Source organism: Sceloporus occidentalis, unplaced genomic scaffold (genome assembly GCF_023333645.1).
Source record: "Sceloporus occidentalis isolate IW3139 unplaced genomic scaffold, rSceOcc1.0.p SCAF_234, whole genome shotgun sequence".
Classification (NCBI taxonomy): domain Eukaryota; kingdom Metazoa; phylum Chordata; class Lepidosauria; order Squamata; family Phrynosomatidae; genus Sceloporus; species Sceloporus occidentalis.
In genome coordinates, this window is record NW_028317214.1 from 1,040,261 (window position 1) to 1,056,568 (window position 16,308).

Here is a 16,308-nt window from a genome sequence, read left to right on the forward strand (position 1 = left end):
GGTCGCTCAGCTTGAGTGCGGACACTCAGAAACACCGCGTAGCGAACAGCTACTTTTGAGAAATAACAGCGTCAGGCAAGCAGAAGTGCACGAAACACTATCCAACCATCAACTGACCTAACCCAGCTGCTGCTGTCCCTATAGCCTACAGTGACATCACAATCACTTTGTGATGTCATAATTCTGATAATGTAACAGCTGGCTGTCAGCAGCATGTGTGATTTTAGCAGTTATTTAAATAGTTATATGTTTTCAACAAAGTGTATGATTGTATTATCTTTTGCCGTTTTTGAAATAAAGCAGTTTACTTCAATGGAACACAGAGGACAAACTACATAAGGGAAATGGTGCTTTTATTAAGAGCCAATGGAAGTGAACATAGTAGCCAACTGAAGCACTAGACTAAGGGCGTAACTAGAAACCACAGGGCCCTGGCGCAAAAATTGCCCGGGTCCTCCCAACAGCTGGTATGTATTGGTGGGATATGCTCATGGCCGTTTTGTTGTGTTATTTTGCCTTGGTTTAATGCAGGAGCAGATCACCGTGATGTGTGGCCTCGCTTGTGGGGCACAAGCCTTTAGGCACATGTACCAGATGCCGCCTGAACCTAGTGCACCGGTGACAATTTGGTGTTAATAGCCAAGGTGCTATGGGGATGAAGGGTCTTTAACTATGAAGCTTTGCTGCAGTTTACTGACATGGCAATGTCTCTGGGTGTTACTTATGCTTAATGTGGGACGTTAGTTTGGTTAAACTCACAAGTGTGCAGTCTTGTCTAGCAACAAACCTGTTAATGAATTTGAAAAGGCTGATCATGGTTGAAACTAGATGTAAACTGAAACATAATCAGCAGCACAGAAATAATCCTAGCCATGCATGGCATAGGTTTAACAACACATTTCAAGAGAACATTGTCTCAGAAAGTGCAAAATGATGCGCTTTTCTGCTTAAACTTATGAGCATAAATCAGAACCCTAAAGATTTGTCCCAGAGTTTCCGGGTGAAGGACCACTACCTTGGGTCTCCAGTCGACCTTCTTCTTTCTCCACTCCCCCTATTTCACACTTATCAGGAGCTAGCCCTACCCCTTACATGGCTTGCCTTGCCTTCAAACGCAGCTAGCTGCATACAAAGGTGCTTTTAAATTGTACTTGCTAGTTGTCCACTGATTCCTTGCTTTGTCCTATGTGCATATTGCTCATTTGAAAACACACCTCAACACATGAATTCATATGTTTTTTAGCGTGTTCTTCCCTTTCTATATTTATTAGCCATAATGTTCTTACAACAGGTAAGAAACCTTAATGACACTCACTCTTAAAAGGGAAACTGCTGTTAAAAAAAATTCCAGTTGACTTAATATATCTGATCATTACAGGTGCCTCTATCAAAAATCGTTTGTGAAACATTATTAATCAAAAGGTTCTTGAGCCAGTAGACCCTTGATAATTACCACGCTAACAGTGCAGGGTTTTCAGATAATGCAGAGAAGTGTTACTATACAAAAAGCATCAGTGAGTACTCGTTAACCTTGCATACTCACAATGAGTTTCAGGAGTTTTAATAACTAAAATAACTAATATACATATATATATATATATATATATATATTTAAATATATAGTAGATTTTACTCCCAAAACCCTGGGCTCTGGGATTAAAAAAAAACCCCAGAGCTATGCTTCAATAATTACAGAAACTACTACTGTTGATGGAGAATGGACAGATGTCCCTATTTAGCTATTAACAGTATTTTGTATCATACTTTGTTACCTAGTTTGATGTCTGTCAAAGTAACAAGTAGCTGGCATATAGCCGCCTATCTGCTAGCAACTACCAGTTTGCAGCTTGTAACCGTATAAAACAGTTGGTAGCTACAGGCAGTCCATCCTGAATGTAGTTCACCAAGTGCTTTCAGTTTTCATTTTAAATACACCCAACAAATTTGGAGCTTCAAATACTTGTTGAGCAGGTATCAAAAAGAGATCCCTTAAAGCTGTAATTCCTGTGTTTATACTGAGGATAAAAATTCCATGCATTAAAAAAAACAAAGCAGAAAACCTATTGGCATACACTTCTGATGCTTAATATTAGACTTGTGCATTCGTATTCGGGAGAACATGAAAACGAATGGTGAGTTTGTTGAAACAGAAAACCAAATAAACTAACATGGTGGCCAGTAAACATAGACGAATCTTCGTGTTCATCTTTGTTAATACCTCTTAGCTGGTCTCCTTGGTCCCGTCCCTACCTATCTTGTCTACGTAGCATCGCAGGGGTTAACTTGAATGAGAATCCGTAGGATCGCCCCTGGAGCTAAAAGTTCGTAAGAGTGACTCTCTTGCTTGATGCCAGAGGAGCTCCCTGGCTGCGACCAGTAGAGGCGCTCGTATAATGCATGTGCCCTTTTGTGCCATGAAAGTTTTTTGCGATCACAGGAAATAAAGCTTTTAGAATAAAAAACAAACAAACAAAAAACCACTTTCATTCTTAATATTGCCATTCAGAACACTTTATTTAGGGAAGACACAGATGTGGTATATTAGTTTTCTTGTGTCCTTATATATCCCCTAATGCTCTCTGCATTCTGTGCATTTTGTCGGCTTCTGCTTCGAGAGTCTGTAGTCGAGTAGCTTCCCAATGAACACAGATCAACTCCTTTGCATTGATGTAAATCTCATCTTGTCAGTTCTAAGGCTCACAGACCTCGGAGCCATGTTCATTTGTTGGGGCTCTTGAAGGTTTGCACATACAACAAAGACTCTTTAAGCCTGACATCAAGCCACCTACAAAACTAGTTGTGAAAAGCGTCCTGCAGGGGTGGAAGAACTGATAAAAAATCAGCATGAAGAGCATCGATATGGTATAACCCACCAGGAGCAGTGCGACCAAAAAAGAGCTACCTATGAGCGAGTAAACATCTGTTTGATAGATGTACCATAGGAAAATCAGGACGGTGTTTTCAATATGTCTGAGCATATAATACATGGTGATGCGACACCAATTGTTTGATTTGGTAATCAGGTCGGGCTCACTGAGCTCGACCTGAATCGGACACCAGCAGAAAATGCTCGTCACAGAGTACAGGATGTTCAGTACAGCACGCTCAGTAGCAGTCCTACACTTGCTCAAACCATTCTTGTTGTTTCCCGATGACTTATTCTTCCAAAAACTGATCCATGAGTAGAGCATAAAAGCCAACAGATTTAAGGCCACCACACACAGGGTCCATGTTTTGAAAACGGAGCTGAAGAGGCCAAGCACGACGACTCTGCTGGAAATCTCAAGGAATCTCCAAAGCAATAAGCAGAGGTAGGCAGCTGGTCGAAAGGTGAAATCATAGTCCTCGTAATTAATTCGAATGGCCAGGATGTTGCACTGTAACGCTCCATACGTAACGGACAGCAGAGAGATACTCATAAGCATGCCTGAAGAAAATCAGAAAAGGAAAGGACAATTCCATTTAGTAAACATTAAGACAAATGGCACTTGATTGACAGTTTGATAAATGTATGTGTAAATGATATGCATTTATGAAGAAAAAATGTAGTTCTTAATCACTGGGGCATTTCTGCACATACAATTTGTGTGTGACTATATTGACAAAGAAACGACAAAGAAATGTTGTCTTACATCTGCATAGGCTTATATGCTGTTGTGAGATGGAAATATACAGCTGTAGTATCAGTTGAGGTGCTGACCCAAGGAAAGCTTGGATGAAGGAGGCCCAGCGGAAAGCAGAACTGTGTTTGGACAGCAGCATATCGACGCGACCAACCTCCTGTTCCACCTCAACACAACATCCATCTTCAGACAGCTGCTTCCTCTTAATGAGGGTGTTGTATGGATCCTCTGATTTTCCATTAATGAAGTAAAGGCGGAGAACTTGCACACACCTGCAAAGTACAGGAAAAAATAGGGTTCACTCATTATTAACACTAGACAGAACATTACAGCCACATGGGGTGAGGTTCCATTTAACACAATGAAAACTATTACTGCCCTGCATCATTAGATAAATGCTTTCACCCAAACCTGACCCAAAACATAACGCCTTCTATTCATCTCCCCAGCCCCCTGTATATCTCCGGTTCAAATATAATCTGGCCAAGAAGCACACATAAAACCATAAACTCAATAGTGTCTGAGATTTTAGATTCAACTCAAACTCCATGTATTTAAATGATATCTCGGTATGTATCGCTTTTCTACAAAACACAATCATTCCCTTCAAAATATCCCCTGTTCCCGCTGTTTGTACTATCAGAGCTAGAAATATTAAATGGAACGCCTTTTACCCATCTAAAATGAGAACACGTTTGTTGTCCGGGTTTAGTGGGAGGGAGTCAGTGAAAATTCGATACATTTTTAAGGGGCCTGAAACCTATGAACTCTGACGGCACATGAAACCACGTAACATTAAGTTGCAACGGATCACATTGTGATAACTTGTAAGCAGATGCCATATACAAAATCTGTGACAGTTGTATTTGATGGCTTTATTCATCTATTGATTCCTAATTGCTCACAAGAGCAGACCATCTTTTCCTTCTGTAGAAATATGCTTTAATCTGTGTTATTGGTGATTTCATTCTAAATGGTCTTTGTGAAATATTTTGTCTATCCCTTATTCTAACAGCGCTATGGAATCTGTGGGCACTATATAAATAAATGGCATGGAATCATCAGCGGTTTTCATTTCTTTTACAATAGACAGTGTGCCATGTACCTAAAGCACTGGCTCACTGATGTGGTATCTATCTAAATACAGGGCACCTTCCCTCCTCACTCACCTGAACAGAGGTCCCAGCTGCAGGAGATGAAACAGATGTTCCAGGGATCTGTCATCAAAGAATTCCATGTGGAAGCAGACAAAACAGATCTGTACCAGAAGGCAGGGCAGAAGACAGAATAGGAGGGTCAAGTACAACCAAATTCTGTGCACTGCAGTGCTGTATGTGCTGCTCAAGTACAGGCCTAAGATTGTCTCTCCTACATATAGAAACAGAGAAATCAAAATTGAGCGAGGGAATTTCATGGTCGCTCAGCTTGAGTGCGGACACTCAGAAACACCGCGTAGCGAACAGCTACTTTTGAGAAATAACAGCGTCAGGCAAGCAGAAGTGCACGAAACACTATCCAACCATCAACTGACCTAACCCAGCTGCTGCTGTCCCTATAGCCTACAGTGACATCACAATCACTTTGTGATGTCATAATTCTGATAATGTAACAGCTGGCTGTCAGCAGCATGTTTGATTTTAGCAGTTATTTAAATAGTTATATGTTTTCAACAAAGTGTATGATTGTATTATCTTTTGCCGTTTTTGAAATAAAGCAGTTTATTTCAATGGAACACAGAGGACAAACTACATAAGGGAAATGGTGCTTTTATTAAGAGCCGATGGAAGTGAACATAGTAGCCAACTGAAGCACTAGACTAAGGGCGTAACTAGAAACCACAGGGCCCTGGCGCAAAAATTGCCCGGGTCCTCCCAACAGCTGGTATGTATTGGTGGGATATGCTCATGGCCGTTTTGTTGTGTTATTTTGCCTTGGTATAATGCAGGAGCAGATCACCGTGATGTGTGGCCTCGCTTGTGGGGCACAAGCCTTTAGGCACATGTACCAGACGCCGCCTGAACCTAGTGCACCGGTGACAATTTGGTGTTAATAGCCAAGGTGCTATGGGGATGAAGGGTCTTTAACTATGAAGCTTTGCTGCAGTTTACTGACATGGCAATGTCTCTGGGTGTTACTTATGCTTAATGTGGGACGTTAGTTTGGTTAAACTCACAAGTGTGCAGTCTTGTCTAGCAACAAACCTGTTAATGAATTTGAAAAGGCTGATCATGGTTGAAACTAGATGTAAACTGAAACATAATCAGCAGCACAGAAATAATCCTAGCCATGCATGGCATAGGTTTAACAACACATTTCAAGAGAACATTGTCTCAGAAAGTGCAAAATGATGCGCTTTTCTGCTTAAACTTATGAGCATAAATCAGAACCCTAAAGATTTGTCCCAGAGTTTCCGGGTGAAGGACCACTACCTTGGGTCTCCAGTCGACCTTCTTCTTTCTCCACTCCCCCTATTTCACACTTATCAGGAGCTAGCCCTACCCCTTACATGGCTTGCCTTGCCTTCAAACGCAGCTAGCTGCATACAAAGGTGCTTTTAAATTGTACTTGCTAGTTGTCCACCGATTCCTTGCTTTGTCCTATGTGCATATTGCTCATTTGAAAACACACCTCAACACATGAATTCATATGTTTTTTAGCGTGCTCTTCCCTTTCTATATTTATTAGCCATAATGTTCTTACAACAGGTAAGAAACCTTAATGACACTCACTCTTAAAAGGGAAACTGCTGTTAAAAAAAATTCCAGTTGACTTAATATATCTGATCATTACAGGTGCCTCTATCAAAAATCGTTTGTGAAACATTATTAATCAAAAGGTTCTTGAGCCAGTAGACCCTTGATAATTACCACGCTAACAGTGCAGGGTTTTCAGATAATGCAGAGAAGTGTTACTATACAAAAAGCATCAGTGAGTACTCGTTAACCTTGCATACTCACAATGAGTTTCAGGAGTTTTAATAACTAAAATAACTAATATACATATATATATATATATATATATATATATATATTTAAATATATAGTAGATTTTACTCCCAAAACCCTGGGCTCTGGGATTAAAAAAAAACCCAGAGCTATGCTTCAATAATTACAGAAACTACTACTGTTGATGGAGAATGGACAGATGTCCCTATTTAGCTATTAACAGTATTTTGTATCATACTTTGTTACCTAGTTTGATGTCTGTCAAAGTAACAAGTAGCTGGCATATAGCCGCCTATCTGCTAGCAACTACCAGTTTGCAGCTTGTAACCATATAAAACAGTTGGTAGCTACAGGCAGTCCATCCTGAATGTAGTTCACCAAGTGCTTTCAGTTTTCATTTTAAATACACCCAACAAATTTGGAGCTTCAAATACTTGTTGAGCAGGTATCAAAAAGAGATCCCTTAAAGCTGTAATTCCTGTGTTTATACTGAGGATAAAAATTCCATGCATTAAAAAAAACAAAGCAGAAAACCTATTGGCATACACTTCTGATGCTTAATATTAGACTTGTGCATTCGTATTCGGGAGAACATGAAAACGAATGGTGAGTTTGTTGAAACAGAAAACCAAATAAACTAACATGGTGGCCAGTAAACATAGACGAATCTTCGTGTTCATCTTTGTTAATACCTCTTAGCTGGTCTCCTTGGTCCCGTCCCTACCTATCTTGTCTACGTAGCATCGCAGGGGTTAACTTGAATGAGAATCCGTAGGATCGCCCCTGGAGCTAAAAGTTCGTAAGAGTGACTCTCTTGCTTGATGCCAGAGGAGCTCCCTGGCTGCGACCAGTAGAGGCGCTCGTATAATGCATGTGCCCTTTTGTGCCATGAAAGTTTTTTGCGATCACAGGAAATAAAGCTTTTAGAATAAAAAACAAACAAACAAAAAACCACTTTCATTCTTAATATTGCCATTCAGAACACTTTATTTAGGGAAGACACAGATGTGGTATATTAGTTTTCTTGTGTCCTTATATATCCCCTAATGCTCTCTGCATTCTGTGCATTTTGTCGGCTTCTGCTTCGAGAGTCTGTAGTCGAGTAGCTTCCCAATGAACACAGATCAACTCCTTTGCATTGATGTAAATCTCATCTTGTCAGTTCTAAGGCTCACAGACCTCGGAGCCATGTTCATTTGTTGGGGCTCTTGAAGGTTTGCACATACAACAAAGACTCTTTAAGCCTGACATCAAGCCACCTACAAAACTAGTTGTGAAAAGCGTCCTGCAGGGGTGGAAGAACTGATAAAAAATCAGCATGAAGAGCATCGATATGGTATAACCCACCAGGAGCAGTGCGACCAAAAAAGAGCTACCTATGAGCGAGTAAACATCTGTTTGATAGATGTACCATAGGAAAATCAGGACGGTGTTTTCAATATGTCTGAGCATATAATACATGGTGATGCGACACCAATTGTTTGATTTGGTAATCAGGTCGGGCTCACTGAGCTCGACCTGAATCGGACACCATCAGAAAATGCTCGTCACAGAGTACAGGATGTTCAGTACAGCACGCTCAGTAGCAGTCCTACACTTGCTCAAACCATTCTTGTTGTTTCCCGATGACTTATTCTTCCAAAAACTGATCCATGAGTAGAGCATAAAAGCCAACAGATTTAAGGCCACCACACACAGGGTCCATGTTTTGAAAACGGAGCTGAAGAGGCCAAGCACGACAACTCTGCTGGAAATCTCAAGGAATCTCCAAAGCAATAAGCAGAGGTAGGCAGCTGGTCGAAAGGTGAAATCATAGTCCTCGTAATTAATTCGAATGGCCAGGATGTTGCACTGTAACGCTCCATACGTAACGGACAGCAGAGAGATACTCATAAGCATGCCTGAAGAAAATCAGAAAAGGAAAGGACAATTCCATTTAGTAAACATTAAGACAAATGGCACTTGATTGACAGTTTGATAAATGTATGTGTAAATGATATGCATTTATGAAGAAAAAATGTAGTTCTTAATCACTGGGGCATTTCTGCACATACAATTTGTGTGTGACTATATTGACAAAGAAACGACAAAGAAATGTTGTCTTACATCTGCATAGGCTTATATGCTGTTGTGAGATGGAAATATACAGCTGTAGTATCAGTTGAGGTGCTGACCCAAGGAAAGCTTGGATGAAGGAGGCCCAGCGGAAAGCAGAACTGTGTTTGGACAGCAGCATATCGACGCGACCAACCTCCTGTTCCACCTCAACACAACATCCATCTTCAGACAGCTGCTTCCTCTTAATGAGGGTGTTGTATGGATCCTCTGATTTTCCATTAATGAAGTAAAGGCGGAGAACTTGCACACACCTGCAAAGTACAGGAAAAAATAGGGTTCACTCATTATTAACACTAGACAGAACATTACAGCCACATGGGGTGAGGTTCCATTTAACACAATGAAAACTATTACTGCCCTGCATCATTAGATAAATGCTTTCACCCAAACCTGACCCAAAACATAACGCCTTCTATTCATCTCCCCAGCCCCCTGTATATCTCCGGTTCAAATATAATCTGGCCAAGAAGCACACATAAAACCATAAACTCAATAGTGTCTGAGATTTTAGATTCAACTCAAACTCCATGTATTTAAATGATATCTCGGTATGTATCGCTTTTCTACAAAACACAATCATTCCCTTCAAAATATCCCCTGTTCCCGCTGTTTGTACTATCAGAGCTAGAAATATTAAATGGAACGCCTTTTACCCATCTAAAATGAGAACACGTTTGTTGTCCGGGTTTAGTGGGAGGGAGTCAGTGAAAATTCGATACATTTTTAAGGGGCCTGAAACCTATGAACTCTGACGGCACATGAAACCACGTAACATTAAGTTGCAACGGATCACATTGTGATAACTTGTAAGCAGATGCCATATACAAAATCTGTGACAGTTGTATTTGATGGCTTTATTCATCTATTGATTCCTAATTGCTCACAAGAGCAGACCATCTTTTCCTTCTGTAGAAATATGCTTTAATCTGTGTTATTGGTGATTTCATTCTAAATGGTCTTTGTGAAATATTTTGTCTATCCCTTATTCTAACAGCGCTATGGAATCTGTGGGCACTATATAAATAAATGGCATGGAATCATCAGCGGTTTTCATTTCTTTTACAATAGACAGTGTGCCATGTACCTAAAGCACTGGCTCACTGATGTGGTATCTATCTAAATACAGGGCACCTTCCCTCCTCACTCACCTGAACAGAGGTCCCAGCTGCAGGAGATGAAACAGATGTTCCAGGGATCTGTCATCAAAGAATTCCATGTGGAAGCAGACAAAACAGATCTGTACCAGAAGGCAGGGCAGAAGACAGAATAGGAGGGTCAAGTACAACCAAATTCTGTGCACTGCAGTGCTGTATGTGCTGCTCAAGTACAGGCCTAAGATTGTCTCTGCTACATACAGAAACAGAGAAATCAAAATTGAGCGAGGGAATTTCATGGTCGCTCAGCTTGAGTGCGGACACTCAGAAACACCGCGTAGCGAACAGCTACTTTTGAGAAATAACAGCGTCAGGCAAGCAGAAGTGCACGAAACACTATCCAACCATCAACTGACCTAACCCAGCTGCTGCTGTCCCTATAGCCTACAGTGACATCACAATCACTTTGTGATGTCATAATTCTGATAATGTAACAGCTGGCTGTCAGCAGCATGTTTGATTTTAGCAGTTATTTAAATAGTTATATGTTTTCAACAAAGTGTATGATTGTATTATCTTTTGCCGTTTTTGAAATAAAGCAGTTTATTTCAATGGAACACAGAGGACAAACTACATAAGGGAAATGGTGCTTTTATTAAGAGCCGATGGAAGTGAACATAGTAGCCAACTGAAGCACTAGACTAAGGGCGTAACTAGAAACCACAGGGCCCTGGCGCAAAAATTGCCCGGGTCCTCCCAACAGCTGGTATGTATTGGTGGGATATGCTCATGGCCGTTTTGTTGTGTTATTTTGCCTTGGTATAATGCAGGAGCAGATCACCGTGATGTGTGGCCTCGCTTGTGGGGCACAAGCCTTTAGGCACATGTACCAGACGCCGCCTGAACCTAGTGCACCGGTGACAATTTGGTGTTAATAGCCAAGGTGCTATGGGGATGAAGGGTCTTTAACTATGAAGCTTTGCTGCAGTTTACTGACATGGCAATGTCTCTGGGTGTTACTTATGCTTAATGTGGGACGTTAGTTTGGTTAAACTCACAGTATAAAAGTTTCAAGTGTGCAGTCTTGTCTTGCAACAAACCTGTTAATGAATTTGAAATGGCTGATCATGGTTGAAACTAGATGTAAACTGAAACATAATCAGCAGCACAGAAATAATCCTAGCCATGCATGGCATAGGTTTAACAACACATTTCAAGAGAACATTGTCTCAGAAAGTGCAAAATGATGCGCTTTTCTGCTTAAACTTATGAGCATAAATCAGAACCCTAAAGATTTGTCCCAGAGTTTCCGGGTGAAGGACCACTACCTTGGGTCTCCAGTCGACCTTCTTCTTTCTCCACTCCCCCTATTTCACACTTATCAGGAGCTAGCCCTACCCCTTACATGGCTTGCCTTGCCTTCAAACGCAGCTAGCTGCATACAAAGGTGCTTTTAAATTGTACTTGCTAGTTGTCCACCGATTCCTTGCTTTGTCCTATGTGCATATTGCTCATTTGAAAACACACCTCAACACATGAATTCATATGTTTTTTAGCGTGTTCTTCCCTTTCTATATTTATTAGCCATAATGTTCTTACAACAGGTAAGAAACCTTAATGACACTCACTCTTAAAAGGGAAACTGCTGTTAAAAAAAATTCCAGTTGACTTAATATATCTGATCATTACAGGTGCCTCTATCAAAAATCGTTTGTGAAACATTATTAATCAAAAGGTTCTTGAGCCAGTAGACCCTTGATAATTACCACTCTAACAGTGCAGGGTTTTCAGATAATGCAGAGAAGTGTTACTATACAAAAAGCATCAGTGAGTACTCGTTAACCTTGCATACTCACAATGAGTTTCAGGAGTTTTAATAACTAAAAAAACTAATATACATATATATATATATATATATATATATATATATATATTTAAATATATAGTAGATTTTACTCCCAAAACCCTGGGCTCTGGGATTAAAAAAAAAACCCAGAGCTATGCTTCAATAATTACAGAAACAACTACTGTTGATGGAGAATGGACAGATGTCCCTATTTAGCTATTAACAGTATTTTGTATCATACTTTGTTACGTAGTTTGATGTCTGTCAAAGTAACAAGTAGCTGGCATATAGCCGCCTATCTGCTAGCAACTACCAGTTTGCAGCTTGTAACCATATAAAACAGTTGGTAGCTACAGGCAGTCCATCCTGAATGTAGTTCACCAAGTGCATTCAGTTTTCATTTTAAAGACACCCAACAAATTTGGAGCTTCAAATACTTGTTGAGCAGGTATCAAAAAGAGATCCCTTAAAGCTGTAATTCTTGTGTTTATACTGAGGATAAAAATTCCATGCATTAAAAAAAACAAAGCAGAAAACCTATTGGCATACACTTCTGATGCTTAATATTAGACTTGTGCATTCGTATTCGGGAGAACATGAAAACGAATGGTGAGTTTGTTGAAACAGAAAACCAAATAAACTAACATGGTGGCCAGTAAACATAGACGAATCTTCGTGTTCATCTTTGTTAATACCTCTTAGCTGGTCTCCTTGGTCCCGTCCCTACCTATCTTGTCTACGTAGCATCGCAGGGGTTAACTTGAATGAGAATCCGTAGGATCGCCCCTGGAGCTAAAAGTTCGTAAGAGTGACTCTCTTGCTTGATGCCAGAGGAGCTCCCTGGCTGCGACCAGTAGAGGCGCTCGTATAATGCATGTGCCCTTTTGTGCCATGAAAGTTTTTTGCGATCACAGGAAATAAAGCTTTTAGAATAAAAAACAAACAAACAAAAAACCACTTTCATTCTTAATATTGCCATTCAGAACACTTTATTTAGGGAAGACACAGATGTGGTATATTAGTTTTCTTGTGTCCTTATATATCCCCTAATGCTCTCTGCATTCTGTGCATTTTGTCGGCTTCTGCTTCGAGAGTCTGTAGTCGAGTAGCTTCCCAATGAACACAGATCAACTCCTTTGCATTGATGTAAATCTCATCTTGTCAGTTCTAAGGCTCACAGACCTCGGAGCCATGTTCATTTGTTGGGGCTCTTGAAGGTTTGCACATACAACAAAGACTCTTTAAGCCTGACATCAAGCCACCTACAAAACTAGTTGTGAAAAGCGTCCTGCAGGGGTGGAAGAACTGATAAAAAATCAGCATGAAGAGCATCGATATGGTATAACCCACCAGGAGCAGTGCGACCAAAAAAGAGCTACCTATGAGCGAGTAAACATCTGTTTGATAGATGTACCATAGGAAAATCAGGACGGTGTTTTCAATATGTCTGAGCATATAATACATGGTGATGCGACACCAATTGTTTGATTTGGTAATCAGGTCGGGCTCACTGAGCTCGACCTGAATCGGACACCAGCAGAAAATGCTCGTCACAGAGTACAGGATGTTCAGTACAGCACGCTCAGTAGCAGTCCTACACTTGCTCAAACCATTCTTGTTGTTTCCCGATGACTTATTCTTCCAAAAACTGATCCATGAGTAGAGCATAAAAGCCAACAGATTTAAGGCCACCACACACAGGGTCCATGTTTTGAAAACGGAGCTGAAGAGGCCAAGCACGACGACTCTGCTGGAAATCTCAAGGAATCTCCAAAGCAATAAGCAGAGGTAGGCAGCTGGTCGAAAGGTGAAATCATAGTCCTCGTAATTAATTCGAATGGCCAGGATGTTGCACTGTAACGCTCCATACGTAACGGACAGCAGAGAGATACTCATAAGCATGCCTGAAGAAAATCAGAAAAGGAAAGGACAATTCCATTTAGTAAACATTAAGACAAATGGCACTTGATTGACAGTTTGATAAATGTATGTGTAAATGATATGCATTTATGAAGAAAAAATGTAGTTCTTAATCACTGGGGCATTTCTGCACATACAATTTGTGTGTGACTATATTGACAAAGAAACGACAAAGAAATGTTGTCTTACATCTGCATAGGCTTATATGCTGTTGTGAGATGGAAATATACAGCTGTAGTATCAGTTGAGGTGCTGACCCAAGGAAAGCTTGGATGAAGGAGGCCCAGCGGAAAGCAGAACTGTGTTTGGACAGCAGCATATCGACGCGACCAACCTCCTGTTCCACCTCAACACAACATCCATCTTCAGACAGCTGCTTCCTCTTAATGAGGGTGTTGTATGGATCCTCTGATTTTCCATTAATGAAGTAAAGGCGGAGAACTTGCACACACCTGCAAAGTACAGGAAAAAATAGGGTTCACTCATTATTAACACTAGACAGAACATTACAGCCACATGGGGTGAGGTTCCATTTAACACAATGAAAACTATTACTGCCCTGCATCATTAGATAAATGCTTTCACCCAAACCTGACCCAAAACATAACGCCTTCTATTCATCTCCCCAGCCCCCTGTATATCTCCGGTTCAAATATAATCTGGCCAAGAAGCACACATAAAACCATAAACTCAATAGTGTCTGAGATTTTAGATTCAACTCAAACTCCATGTATTTAAATGATATCTCGGTATGTATCGCTTTTCTACAAAACACAATCATTCCCTTCAAAATATCCCCTGTTCCCGCTGTTTGTACTATCAGAGCTAGAAATATTAAATGGAACGCCTTTTACCCATCTAAAATGAGAACACGTTTGTTGTCCGGGTTTAGTGGGAGGGAGTCAGTGAAAATTCGATACATTTTTAAGGGGCCTGAAACCTATGAACTCTGACGGCACATGAAACCACGTAACATTAAGTTGCAACGGATCACATTGTGATAACTTGTAAGCAGATGCCATATACAAAATCTGTGACAGTTGTATTTGATGGCTTTATTCATCTATTGATTCCTAATTGCTCACAAGAGCAGACCATCTTTTCCTTCTGTAGAAATATGCTTTAATCTGTGTTATTGGTGATTTCATTCTAAATGGTCTTTGTGAAATATTTTGTCTATCCCTTATTCTAACAGCGCTATGGAATCTGTGGGCACTATATAAATAAATGGCATGGAATCATCAGCGGTTTTCATTTCTTTTACAATAGACAGTGTGCCATGTACCTAAAGCACTGGCTCACTGATGTGGTATCTATCTAAATACAGGGCACCTTCCCTCCTCACTCACCTGAACAGAGGTCCCAGCTGCAGGAGATGAAACAGATGTTCCAGGGATCTGTCATCAAAGAATTCCATGTGGAAGCAGACAAAACAGATCTGTACCAGAAGGCAGGGCAGAAGACAGAATAGGAGGGTCAAGTACAACCAAATTCTGTGCACTGCAGTGCTGTATGTGCTGCTCAAGTACAGGCCTAAGATTGTCTCTCCTACATATAGAAACAGAGAAATCAAAATTGAGCGAGGGAATTTCATGGTCGCTCAGCTTGAGTGCGGACACTCAGAAACACCGCGTAGCGAACAGCTACTTTTGAGAAATAACAGCGTCAGGCAAGCAGAAGTGCACGAAACACTATCCAACCATCAACTGACCTAACCCAGCTGCTGCTGTCCCTATAGCCTACAGTGACATCACAATCACTTTGTGATGTCATAATTCTGATAATGTAACAGCTGGCTGTCAGCAGCATGTTTGATTTTAGCAGTTATTTAAATAGTTATATGTTTTCAACAAAGTGTATGATTGTATTATCTTTTGCCGTTTTTGAAATAAAGCAGTTTATTTCAATGGAACACAGAGGACAAACTACATAAGGGAAATGGTGCTTTTATTAAGAGCCGATGGAAGTGAACATAGTAGCCAACTGAAGCACTAGACTAAGGGCGTAACTAGAAACCACAGGGCCCTGGCGCAAAAATTGCCCGGGTCCTCCCAACAGCTGGTATGTATTGGTGGGATATGCTCATGGCCGTTTTGTTGTGTTATTTTGCCTTGGTATAATGCAGGAGCAGATCACCGTGATGTGTGGCCTCGCTTGTGGGGCACAAGCCTTTAGGCACATGTACCAGACGCCGCCTGAACCTAGTGCACCGGTGACAATTTGGTGTTAATAGCCAAGGTGCTATGGGGATGAAGGGTCTTTAACTATGAAGCTTTGCTGCAGTTTACTGACATGGCAATGTCTCTGGGTGTTACTTATGCTTAATGTGGGACGTTAGTTTGGTTAAACTCACAAGTGTGCAGTCTTGTCTAGCAACAAACCTGTTAATGAATTTGAAAAGGCTGATCATGGTTGAAACTAGATGTAAACTGAAACATAATCAGCAGCACAGAAATAATCCTAGCCATGCATGGCATAGGTTTAACAACACATTTCAAGAGAACATTGTCTCAGAAAGTGCAAAATGATGCGCTTTTCTGCTTAAACTTATGAGCATAAATCAGAACCCTAAAGATTTGTCCCAGAGTTTCCGGGTGAAGGACCACTACCTTGGGTCTCCAGTCGACCTTCTTCTTTCTCCACTCCCCCTATTTCACACTTATCAGGAGCTAGCCCTACCCCTTACATGGCTTGCCTTGCCTTCAAACGCAGCTAGCTGCATACAAAGGTGCTTTTAAATTGTACTTGCTAGTTGTCCACCG

The 16,308-nt window shown here is 40.8% G+C and overlaps 2 protein-coding genes and 1 pseudogene across 2 annotated transcripts; all 3 read right to left on the reverse strand.

Moving 5' to 3' along the window:
- Positions 1-2,690: 2,690 nt before the first annotated feature.
- Positions 2,691-5,037, reverse strand: LOC149276571 (endoplasmic reticulum membrane adapter protein XK-like). Its single transcript, XM_089503506.1, has 3 exons — positions 4,793-5,037; positions 3,633-3,895; positions 2,691-3,427 (listed from the first exon to the last, which is right to left on the reverse strand). Exons 1-3 carry the CDS (start codon positions 5,035-5,037, stop codon positions 2,691-2,693), a joined length of 1,245 nt encoding a protein of 414 aa, XP_089359632.1.
- A 2,695-nt stretch (positions 5,038-7,732) lies between these two features.
- On the reverse strand, positions 7,733-10,079 carry LOC149276572 (endoplasmic reticulum membrane adapter protein XK-like; annotated as a pseudogene).
- Positions 10,080-12,793: 2,714 nt separating this feature from the next.
- On the reverse strand, positions 12,794-15,140 carry LOC149276573 (endoplasmic reticulum membrane adapter protein XK-like). Its single transcript, XM_089503507.1, has 3 exons — positions 14,896-15,140; positions 13,736-13,998; positions 12,794-13,530 (listed from the first exon to the last, which is right to left on the reverse strand). The coding sequence occupies exons 1-3, from the start codon at positions 15,138-15,140 to the stop codon at positions 12,794-12,796; spliced, it is 1,245 nt and encodes a 414-aa protein (XP_089359633.1).
- Positions 15,141-16,308: the final 1,168 nt, after the last annotated feature.

Coding starts and splice junctions, on each gene's coding strand:
- LOC149276571 (XM_089503506.1), bottom strand. CDS start 5,037: ATGAAATTCCCTCGCTCAATTTTGATTTCTCTGTTTCTATATGTAGGA. Junction 3,896..4,792: donor CAGCTGGGACCTCTGTTCAG/GTGAGTGAGGAG, acceptor TGTACTTTGCAG/GTGTGTGCAAGTTCTCCGCC. Junction 3,428..3,632: donor GCATATAAGCCTATGCAGAT/GTAAGACAACAT, acceptor GATTTTCTTCAG/GCATGCTTATGAGTATCTCT.
- LOC149276573 (XM_089503507.1), bottom strand. CDS start 15,140: ATGAAATTCCCTCGCTCAATTTTGATTTCTCTGTTTCTATATGTAGGA. Junction 13,999..14,895: donor CAGCTGGGACCTCTGTTCAG/GTGAGTGAGGAG, acceptor TGTACTTTGCAG/GTGTGTGCAAGTTCTCCGCC. Junction 13,531..13,735: donor GCATATAAGCCTATGCAGAT/GTAAGACAACAT, acceptor GATTTTCTTCAG/GCATGCTTATGAGTATCTCT.